General features: G+C 42.3%; 1 protein-coding gene across 1 annotated transcript in view; it reads right to left on the reverse strand.

Moving 5' to 3' along the window:
- Positions 1-12,507, reverse strand: part of PRKCH (protein kinase C eta) — a 179,666-nt gene that overhangs the window by 85,840 nt on the left and 81,319 nt on the right. Inside the window, exons 3-4 of the mRNA XM_044271437.1 lie at positions 8,756-8,906; positions 6,450-6,484 (exon numbers count right to left, since the gene is read on the reverse strand). Of these exons, the coding sequence (XP_044127372.1) occupies positions 6,450-6,484; positions 8,756-8,906 (186 nt within the window). The remainder of the gene's footprint in view (positions 1-6,449; positions 6,485-8,755; positions 8,907-12,507) is intronic.

Raw genomic sequence — 12,507 nt, forward strand, 5'->3', positions numbered from 1 at the left:
ATATTCATTTTATTAATACAGAATATCAAAAATAATAATAAAAGTCATGGTGAAGACATTAGTTTGGAGTCCCAAAAAAAGAGAGACACCAATAAAGAAACCCCTGTGTATCAGAGACCAACCAGGTAAGTCACCAGATGACATGCCTAGCATGGAGTTACATAACCATGAATAACATATAAAGTGTCTATCCTCAGGGCAGTATAATGTAAACTGTGCAGGTCACATTTCTAATAGAAAGGCATAGTCAAAGCCTAATACAATACTAGGCCCAGATGTAATTGTTTATATCATTTCCCAAGGTACGGGTTGGCTTACATATGTGTTCTTTTTTGTAGAGAAATCCTCGGGTTACATGGATTATAAAAAACAAGATGCGACATGGATCTCAAAATTGGGTACTATTTTGGGTGAAAGCACCCCTGTGGACCCAGAGACACGTAATATTAAGGACCTGAAACAAAAAAAAAGGGACTTGCTTAAGAAACGTACAAAAATTTGGTGGAATAAGGCGGCCCTAGAAAACTATCTACAAAAAAACATTGTACCCAGAGGGCTCAGGATCCAGGTCTTCCCAACCCTGGAGACGGCCGATCCGGCCTTTACCTCCAGGTGGGAGGAGACCCTGAATAAGTGCTCTATTACATTGATAGAGCTTCTGATTGGGTCGGACCGAAAGTCGCTGGAGAGGATCGAGAGGGATATCAATTCAGTGAGAGAGAAATTGCAGGGCCTACTCAATAAGGAGGAAACTGAAACTTTTGAACAAAAATTGGAGGAGGACCTTGGTATCTGAGACAGATCTAGCGGACTTTCAGTCCAACAGGATACTGTTGGCAACAGAAACGTGATAGAAGTGGCTCTGTTTTCCAGTATCTCCACTCAATCAGAGGAGTCACGTGGAGAGCATTTTTTAGAAGGAGGGGGGGTGTTGGAGGACTGATTAGAGCGCATACATATACCCAGCACCCCCGCAACAAAGCGAAAAACCAGAAATCTCAACTGGATGGAGAAAAGACACAGGAAACATTAGAGGTAATTAACCTATCTACAGATATACTGACCAAAGCACAGACAGAGGTCCTTCAAAAGGGTTTAACGTTTGCTTCCTCCAATGGCTTTAACCTCTTCACTGCAGTGAAGGATTTGGAGCTTTTTGGTCGGAAGCTGCTATTTGGATCGGATAGGACAGGACTTGGAACGACAAGCTCTAGAGGACTTACAATCGCTTCTAGATGAACAGAAGGAATTGTCCTCCTCTCGGCTTCCCATGCATCTGTGCCTCTGAGGCCCCCCCCAGTATTTGCCCTGCGGTTGATATTTTTGTCAAGTTGGTGAAAAAGGAGTTTGAACATATCCCCATTGATGTGAACCATCACAACTTGACATGGGGACAACGACAGGCTATTAAGGAGTTACGTGATCTCAGGGACATTCTTATCAAGCCAGCGGACAAAAGGGGGAAACGTTGCGTTATGGCCGGCACAGTTGTATGAAAAGGCGGCTTAATCAGAGTGATTGTTATAAAGAGATTGGAATGCAATCCTACCATCCGATTCAAAATGGAGCTTGACAATATCCTACAGTTTGGGGTCTGTAATCATATACTTACTCCCAAACTGAGAGAGGGATTGGTTGTGGACCATCCGGTAGTGCCAACCTTTTACTTATTGTCAAAGGTCCACAAGGATAGGATCAATCCTCTCGGACGCCCTATTGTGTCCAAGATTGGAGGACTCTGCCAGCAGGCTAGTAGATATGTTGATTTTTATCTGAGAGGATCTGTGGAGCCTCTACCATCCTATGTTAAAAACACCTCAGATGTCCTGCGTAAATTTAATGGGGTCTGGTTGGAGGACAATATGATCCTTGTAACTTGTGATGTCGAGTCCCTGTATACGTCGATATGTCATGACCACGGGATCAGAGCAGCCAGATATTTTTTGCAGATGACAGATTTGGATAAGGATCTGATCCAGTTCATCATTGATTTGTTGACTTTTGTATTAACACATAATTTTTTGTGTTTAAGGACCGGCTCTTCCTACAGCCCCGGGGGACGGCCATGGGGATGACTTGTGCGCCCTCATACGCCAATCTGCTCCTGGGGCTGTGGGAGAGGGAAATTGTCCATAATCTGCCTGGCTATAGCTCTGTGATCTTGTGTTCCACATAAATCGACGATATTTTGTTTATTTGGCAGGGCTCGACATCCGACCTGGATGTCTTTCTCCAGCGGCTTAATACTAACGATCAAAACATTAGACTAACATGGAAATACAGTAGTACACATGTTGAGTTTCTGGACATCCTGTTGATCAGGGATGATGATGGTGGGGTCTCTACAGACCTCTATAGAAAACCTACCTACACCAATGCTCTTTTACATGCTAGCTTCTCTCATTATCCACAGACCATCAGGGCTATCCCTACTGATAATCAATGATAATAAACCCCGTTTTATTACCCCCTTTAACACTCAATGGGGTATAATCCATGAGATTATGATGAAATATTGGCCTATCTTGTTATCTGATAGGGATTTGAAGGACGCTCTGTTGGATTATCCCCTGATTAAATGGAAAAAGGCTACAAATGTGGGTGGCATTCTAACTAGAAGTCACTATACTCCAGCAAATACACACTACATCTTTGGGAATAAAGGCCCAAGATGGGGTTCTTTCTCATGCGGTAATGGTCAGGCCTGTAATGTCAGATATGTAATGAGAACTACAACTTTTCAAGACTCAGATGGGGTCAAACAATATAAGATTGTTCATCACATCACTTGCAGATCCACGGCAGTTATCTACCTTGCGACATGTCCTTGTGGTTTGTGCTACGTTGGTATGATTATTAGGGAGCTCCGGATATGGATTTTGGAGCATGCCAGCAAAATTAGATTGGCAAGTAAGGCTGAAGATCTGGCTAAATTACAACCCACAGCCTTACATTTTAAGGAACATCACAAATGTGAACCAAGAGGCCTGAGAGTGAGGAGCATTGATAAGATTATTTTGGGTAACCGAGGAGGGTTTATAAAAAAAAAATTACAAAAAAAGAATCCCTCCTACAAAAGGGAGACCAGATGGATCACTATTTTGAAAATGGAGATCCCTCAGGGTCTAAATGAAGCGGTTAGTTTCGGGTCCTTTTTTATTGTTTCTTTTTTCTTGGGATAATTATGTTTTTATTGTGTGTAACATATACTCCTTTTATCCCAATTTTCTTTACAGCACCTATGAGACCGACACTTTGAGATGCATTGGTTGAATTTCACCTTGATAGCTCAAGACATATAGACGCTGCTCTACCATGCACAATTCATTTTATCACGATTGCGATCATGTTTAGGTTATACAGTGGATATAAAAAGTCTACACACCCCTGTTAAAATGTCAGGTTTCTGTGATGTAAAAAAAAAAAGCATTTCAGAACTTTTTCCACCTTTAATGTGACCTATAAACTGTACAACTCAATTGAAAAACAAACTAAAATCTTTTAGGTGGAGGGAAGAAAAAATATTAAAATAAAATAATATGGTTGCATAAGTGTGCACACCCTTAAACTAATACTTTGTTGAAGCATCTTTTGATTTTATTACAGCACTCAGTCTTTTTGGGTATGAGTCTATCAGCATGGCACATTTTGACTCTTCTTTGCAAAAACACCACAAATCTGTCAGATTGCGAGGGCATCTCCTGGGCACAGCCGTCTTCAGATCACCCCACAGAGTTTCAATCGGATTCAGGTCTGGGCTCTGGCAGGGCCATTCCAAAACTTTAATCTTCTTCTGGTGAAGCCATTCCGTTGTTGATTTGGATGTATGCTTTGGGTCGTTGTCATGCTGAAAGATGAAGTTCCTCTTCATGTTCAGCTTTCTAGCAGAAGCCTGAAGGTTTTGTGCCAATATTGACTGGTATTTGGTATTCCCTCTAGCTTAACTAAGGCCCCAGCTGAAGAAAAACAGAAAGCTGACATTTTAACAGAGGTGTGTAGACTTTTTATATCCACTGTATATATATTTTTATGTATTCTTAATTTTTATATATTTTTATGTATCATTTATATGTTTATGAATTGATGTATATGTATTTAATTACATCATTCACTTATTATCTCATTCTCTTTTTATTATATTTAGATAAATTGGATATATTTTGTATTTTATAATCATGTACTATCATGGCATTATGTCTGTGATACTATTGGATCATGTCATTGGTTATCACTTTTAACATTTATCATGTGCACTAGTTTCATTATTGTGTTTGCACTAGTTATTGTGTTTTTTATATGATAATTGGATTATTTCACTGTTTTATCATGCACATTTATGCACTATGCACTTTAGGGTCTCACATTGTATTTATAGTGTAGTTCAGTGTCTCCCACGCATGCGCTGGTCTGGCGTACCACGTGGTGCTCCTCTTAGTTCGCTCCCATGGTGACCAGCGGTGGGCAGCATCTTTATTCACGTGTTGCGCTACAGTGCGCAGTATGATGACGCGCCTGGCGTGGGTCGCATGGGACCGAGCGGTGCGCCATGATGATGTAGCCACTCTCATTATGCGAGGTATGCGACCATAATAGTCCACAGGTGTTTTCCAATATATATATATGCCCCATCTATTATTTGATTCAGCCTCCTGACGAAGCCAGTGGGTTTGGCGAAACGCGCGTCGAGGCAGCGTTCTGCACTGGTAGCACCGGGTTACCAGCCTACCATGGGTAATTACTATTAGTTATCTTTCATCATTGCTTCTGTTGTGTCCCTTGATGGGCTTCATTATCTGTGCTTTGGGTATTGTATTAGGCTTTGACTATGCCTTTCTATTAGAAATGTGACCTGCACAGTTTACAGTATACTGCCCTGAGGATAGACACTTTATATGTTATTCATGGTTATGTAACTTCATGCTAGGCATGTCATCCGGTGACTTACCTGGTTGGTCTCTGATACACAGGGGTTTCTTTGTTGGTGTCTCTCTTTTGTTGGGACTCCCAACTAATGTCTTCACCATTACTTTTATTATTATTTTTGATATTCTGTATTATTAAACTTTCAAAATATGATATACTTATCAGTCGTACTTCATTTTTGGGATATTGGATTCAGTACAGTAGAGGTGATGTTTAAGCAGTACTAGGCCCAGATGCAATTGTTTTGTATCATTTCCCGAGGTACGGGTTGGTTTACATTGTGCACGAAACAGAGAGCAGGGAAAGAAGCTGACATCACAGGTCATGTGACCCTCCATGAAATCTGGGAAAGCAGCAACTGTAGATGCAGTAAGTGCACGGTAAAGCATTTACATTTGATTAGTTAGAAACATACAAAGAACAAAAAAATAACTTGGACAACCCCTGTAATATATTGTTATGGTGGTATTAGTTATTTTTAGTTTTTTTTAACTGGTGCAGATTCTAAATCCCCTGTATAGACATTAACCTGAAATATAAACTTCTCGTGACGACAATTGGGGGCACATAAAATCGAAATGAATAATCTTCAACAATAAGTGAATGCTCTTATGCGTTTATCTGTACTGAAAAACTTAAGAAAAATCTGAAAGTTGAAAAAAAGAATACTGTTCAACAAATAAATTGTACTTAGTAAGCGCCCCCTAATGCTGGCTGCAGGCCGCAAGAATTGACACAGATGAAACCTAGAGAAGAACTCTAGGACTATCTCTCTATCTTTTTTCAGATGTAGCTGAATACATTTTATAGATCTGACAATTGATTTGTTTTCATAGGCTATTTCGCTGCTGGAGCGTTATACTGTACGTGTTCTACAATACCTTTTAGCTGGAAGGGTGGGAAGTGTTTAGCAGTGTTGGAATGGTGGGCTGATCGAAAAACTGTAGTGTAAAGAATGGTGGAGGAACAGAGGCAAGGAGAATGTGGCAGCCTGAGTTAATGACATCATTAGAAATAAGAGAGGGGTAGGATTATGTCTCCATCAGATTACACTGAGGCTCGTAGCTGGTCATAGCTGTTCTGAACGGAACAAAATAAACACTTGGTCATTTTTTTATACTACAAATGTGCAATTATGCCCCTATGCATTCTGCAAGAGAGTGCTGGAGGAGGGTGTAATTCGTAAATACTGGAATTATGGTAGACATGGTTTATTACAAGGACAAAGGGATGTTAAAGGGGTTGACTCATCTCGCCATTACTAAGGCGAGATGGGACGAACCCTGACTACCAGCGGGCCGGTGCTCTGCTGTTTCAGTAGGTCTCATTGCAATGCATGGATACTACGGAAAACAGGACAGGAGGCTAATCTGGTGCACTGCAATGGGAGCTACTGAAATAGTGGAGTGCTGGCCTGCTCCGCTGATTCCTGGCCACCTGGTGGTCGGGGCTTAGTTTTATTTCGCCTTAGTTACCGCAAAATGAGACAAACCCTTTAAGGAGAGATGTGCAGGATGTCACATTACCTTGACACTGGTATCCCTGCTTGCCAAACACTCCCCTGTAATATAAAAAAGACAAAATGTTATACGCAGGAGGCCGTGACATCGCCATTAGACAATATTCACATAGGTCTTCTACTTAACGGGTATGTCAACCTATGCAGACCTATGTGTTTCCATATTTACTGTACCAACAGATAGACAGGAGTATAACTACAGGATCAAACTATACTCGGATAAGTCTGTAGTCTGCTACCTCGGAGACACTTAGGTTTGCATGGGAGCTGTTAACATTGGTATATTTATATGAATATACACTCACCTAAAGAATTATTAGGAACACCTGTTCTATTTCCCATTAATGCGATTATCTAGTCAACCAATAACATGGCAGTTGCTTCAATGCATGTAGGGTTGTGGTCCTGGTCAAGACAATCTCCTGAACTCCAAACTGAATGTCAGAATGGGAAAGAAAGGTGGGCTACAACAGCAGACGACCCCACCGGGTACCACTCATCTCCACTACAAATAGGAAAAAGAGGCTACAATTTGCACGAGCTCACCAAAACTGGACTGTTGAAGACTGGAAAAATGTTACCATGGTATGATGAGTCTCTATTTCTGTTGAGACATTCAAATGGTAGAGTCCGAATTTGGCGTCAACAGAATGAGAACATGTATCCATCATGCCTTGTTACCACTGTGCAGGCTGGTGGTGGTGGTGTAATAGTGTGGGGGATGTTTTCTGGGCACACTTTAGGCCCCTTAGTGCCAATTGGCCATCGTTTAAATGCCATGGGCTACCTGAGCAGTTCTGAAGGCAAAAGGGGGTCCAACACCGTATTAGTATGGTGTTCCTAATAATTCTTTAGGTGAGTGTATATATATATATATATATATATATATATATATATATATATATATATACACATACATATACACACACACACACACACCTTTGACATGGAAAAATGTCTTTACAAATGTTAGTGGTTACCTTGACTTGAATTGTAATTGTTATTTTTTTGCTAGTTTATTAGAGCTAGGCCTGTATACCTGAGTTAGTCTGTCAATGATTGTCAAAAGATCTGTAATTACCTTATAACAACAGCTTTCATTAATGTCCTCTGTCCCTTTCCACTTGTACCCTAGAAGACCATTACTAGGGCTTGTCTGTCTTCCCTTTAGTATAAACAGAAGACAGAAGGGCGGTCCTTCACACAGCATGCCTGCATTAGGCTTCAGAGTAAGGAGGCGTGTCTCAGTAATCCAATCTGATTGGCTGGTAGGAAGCTGCTGGCTACTGTAAGTGTGTATGTGAAGTGAGCGAGGGCAGAGGAGCCATCTTGAGAAGATACTCATATTGTCGAGGTTAAAACAGCCGTAACTAAGGGAACAACTCAAGGAAAACAGTGGTATGTGAAGAAACTAAAGATTGCTATATGCATAATGCTGCAGCAGCAGTAACATATGTCAAAATTGATTTTTGGATGAAAACATGACAGTCACACTTTAAAATAAGATGCACTAAAATGCAGTCTTCTTTTGCGTCACCTTCAGAACCCCTGATATTTAGTTTTCAGTCTGCTCCTAGTTGCAGACTTTTCTCTTGTAGGTGTGTCCCTCCCGGTAACACATGCTGGATCCATGCGTCCAGGATGCTGTTGTTTTCCCTACAAACTAACTAGGACTACTGCAAAGGGTTAACTAAAGCTAAAAGGGTAATGCAATTAACTGAGTTGAATGTTGTGATTTATTGTGTTTTATATGTACTTGATAGCAATGTATAGGCAACCAAACAGTTAACAAATTGGAAGACTGTTTAGATTACCGGAGTGATTGACCAAGTCTGCCCCGGTTAGTTTAGAGAGTCTAGTTTGAGCAGAGCAAGGCAAAAAACATGTGTGAAAGAGTTCCTGCAGACCAGAACCAAGCTCAGAGAACGTCAGTCTCTGAGGCTGCAGATGCCAAAGAAGCAATCTCACTACCTGAGTACTCCTGAGAGTAGATATGAAGGTCTAGATGCTCATCGGCCGTGCAAGCCTCAGCAATGTATTCACTTGTTTATGGCATAAGAGACTTTGTGACTGTGGAAAGGGTTATTGTCTCCAGCACCTACTACATCTCTATAACCATTTTCTACAAGGGTATGCCCTCCACTGAAAGGTAAAAATACCCTAAGAGGAAGAGTTTGTGTTGCTGGTTGTCAAGGAGCAGCAGTACACCTTATAATTAAAAATCGGTACTACTAAGTAAGGTATACAAGAAAAACCACAATCCTCATAATATATTGTAAATATCAGGCCAGTTCACATTTCTGTCACATTTACCAAATAAACTCTTTACAGTGCGAGCAGTACGTTGGCTGGCGCAGATAAGTCGCCATAAACTTGTGTCCATTAACCTGGTGCACTCTTCTTCTCATAGCCCTCTGTCGTTTCCTTGTAAAGTGCCTCAGTAGCCGACCATCCCGCATTGTTCCTACAAATTAAAGGGAAAATCAAAATTAAAATGGCAAGAAAAAAAAATAAATACCCAAAATAAAAACACCTTATGAGAACCTCGGAGGTAGCCCTAGACTCCATTCAGGATCCGCAAAGTACTTTTGTGCCTTGTGGCATATGTATACAGTCACTCTCCATTATAGTTGATGGGAAAACCTCTAAAAGTCACAATAAAACAGGGTTACAGTGCCACGGTCACGGCTGAGGATGGGGAAAACCCTCAGCCGCGCGATGCCAGAAGATGAATGGTCGATGCAAGGCCAGGACAGGAATCAGGTCACCTACTATCAATCCCTAATTCTGACCCCGTCTCCTAGCCGTATGAGCCGACCCTGATGGTAGGAGGGCTCATACTCCGGAACCTAATATTCCTACTAGCCCTCAGGGTGGCCCTAGACTAGGAGCAGGGTAAGACTACCTGTTCCTCCTAGACACGTAGGAACAGGAGTCTCACTGGCCAAGCTACATAAAAAGGGAAACATGAACAGCTTATGGCAATGGCAGGTAAATGCAACAAGTAACACCTACCTGCCACAGACACAAAGCCTGGAACCCATGCAGAAACGCTGCTGTCCACAAGATAAGACGGACACAGCACACACCACACATCACACAGAAACCCAGGACTATAAGCTGCAATAACAAGGAGACCAAACACACACCTTCATAACACCATTTAACATAACTTATGACCACAAGGGTGGCCCCCACTGGCAGATGGTATATAACAGGAGGATGACTCCATCTAGCCATGGCTGAAGTACCCCTCAGACTACTGATCACAGCAGAGGCTAAATAGCCCATGTAGCCACACACAGACACACCCAGTGCACACACAATAGGAAGGAAGTTAACCCTTCCAACACCAAGGAAGGGAAGACAGCAACTTAAAGGAGAATACACACACAATAAACCCCGTGCACACCAGACAAGGAAAGTGCACACATATAAACACATGTTGCCATAGGCAACCACATGCATACACAGTGAGCAGCCCAGCAACCAGCTCCAGCTGCTACACCCCCAAACTATATGTTACCAACGGCAACCACACGTGAGGCAACAAACCCAGAGCCCTCACAACACCGAACAAACCGCTGAAAACCGCATGCGACCACAAGAGTCACGACCATAACCATGGTCGTGACAGCCACTCTTTAGTAAAAGGGTGGCAATGAACCACTATTCTTAGGAATGAAAGGAGGTTCCAGCGGTTGGACTTCTAAGACTCAAACAATTATGGCAGACAAGTATTATGACATTACACGTGAGCCAGGAACTGTTGTGTGTGCCAACCAGTTACCCATCACTGATGTAATAGCTACCACTTAGGTTTGGATGAATACCCTGAACTATTTCTATCGGGTCTTTTATACTATTCACCTTTTTTTTTTTGCATTTTAACAATGAACTTATTACTCAAAATTATCAGTTACCTCAATACAAAAATTAAATATGTAGAGGTATCTCGTCTCACACCTATTACTATTGCACTCTGAGAAGAAGCAATTGGGATAGTAGAATCCTCCAATGTGAGGCAAAGTGGATTTTCTATTTAAAAACTGTATATCCCCACGGTCTTAATGAATAGCAGAATTTTAGCTGTTTCATATAAGAGCCGTATTGGGAAGATTTTATAATTAATTTTGCTTTTGTGTGCCTTTTTGTGTTTTGCTCTTGTATTGTGCCATATATACCCTTGGTATTGTTTTGAAGTCATATGTTTATTCTATGACCACGTTCGTATCTTTGAGATCCAAAATTGATTGATGTCACGTCTAATAAGAGGAACTTAGCCTGAATTGTATCCTGCCCTAAATCTATGAATGAGCTAGCTTGCTCTTCATTGTTAAATGGCTCTCCATTATCTGTGTTAGCCTGGTAGCGCTGAATTCTAGCGTCTCGTGGTTACCTTGTAACGAGGTACGCCGGGACATAGCTCCTCCTAACCTCCGGAAGCCCGACAGAACATGTGACTTTCCCTTCCGGTTGCAGGGGAGCGCGCGCTGTTTAGCGTGCGTTCCACATGCGTGTCAACACATGCAATCGGGAGGGGGGGATTGGATGGGGTATTGCTGCCAGACGCAATTAAAAGGGGAGATGGCGCAGCATACTGTGCTCTCCATCCTCAATATCAAAACAGGCGGTGAGACAAGGATTGTTTGGGGGACACTTCCCCATATTGTGGCACAGACCACTGTTCAGATTTGTGCCCACGTCTTCCTTTTGGCAAAGAACTTCCATCGCTTCTTTACAAGTGAGGCTGTTTCGCCCTTTTGCAATCAGTGGAGATTTTGTTAGATTTTTCTGTGACATTCCTTTTTTTCCCACCTTTTTAGTACCTCTCTTCACTTAACAAGTCCCCTGATGAGTCCCTTAGGGTCCATTCACACGTCCGTAGTGTATTGCGGATCCGGCACCCGGAATGCGGACAAGAATAGGACATGTTCTATTTTTGTTCGGGGCCGCGCTCCGGAAATGCGGAGAGCACATAGTGTGCTCTCTGCATCCATTCCTGCTCCATTGAGAATGAATGGGTCCGCACCCGTCCTGTTTCCAATATTGCGGAACGGATGCGGACCCATTTGCGGACGTTTGAATGACGGGTTGAAACGTGGCATGTAGTGCAATTAAGTGAGGGTCATTATAGGGAATAGGCCTCAAGAAGGGAAAGGTTCCGTATGGGGTCGCCCATATCGGGGGCGGATGCTCTGTGTCCGCTAGGCAGGGATTACTAGCCCCCTATCCCTCGGATAGGTAGGGTTCTATTTATAGGGTTTGCTAGTGTCACCAATATCCTTCTGCCATCATACTGAAGGATATACACCTGATGGTAACTATCGCAGACACCTGGAAGGGGTAAGATCTGTCCATTTATTTCTTTGGTATTGATTATGGTCAGGCGATATAGAAAATTATTTATATTTTTGTGTTTTTCTCACTGCATTTTCTTTTGAGCACGTTTTGGAATTGCTTTATTTTTAATTGTAACCAGTAAAAGCTATCTTTTAATGATATACCCAGTCCACTGTGAGATGTGCAATGAACTTATTACGTTACATTTTATAACAATTATTCCAAGATAGAGACAGTGCTCTGAACTATGCTTTTTCAATTGCATTAATTGTATTCTTCCAGGCAATTAGTACAGGTTGCACATGTTCTGTGGCCGGAAATACACTCACACTCCCTGGTCTTCTTCCAGGCCCTGTTCTGCACTGTGTCCTGACTACGTGCAGCGTCAGAACGTTGTGCACGTAAGCGCGCACTATGACCTGACGCTTTACGACGTCAGGTCACAGTGCTGCGTGGGCCAGAAGAAAAGCAGGGAGCAGCGAGTGCTGGATCTGCAGGGTTGCAGCGCTGTCTGGAGCAAGCAAGATAAGTTTGATGTCTGATGGGGTCTGATCTATGGTCAGATGCGGGGGTCCAATCTGAAGTTCATTGGGGGTCTGATCTAAGGCTCATGGGGATATGATCTGATCCTGATGGAGGCTTGGGGGGGTCTGATCAGAGGCTGATGGAGGTTGGGGTTCTGATCTGAGTCTGATGGAGTTTGGAGGTCTGATTTGAGGATC

The sequence above is a fragment of the Bufo gargarizans genome, chromosome 11, assembly GCF_014858855.1.
Source record: "Bufo gargarizans isolate SCDJY-AF-19 chromosome 11, ASM1485885v1, whole genome shotgun sequence".
Lineage (NCBI taxonomy): Eukaryota > Metazoa > Chordata > Amphibia > Anura > Bufonidae > Bufo > Bufo gargarizans.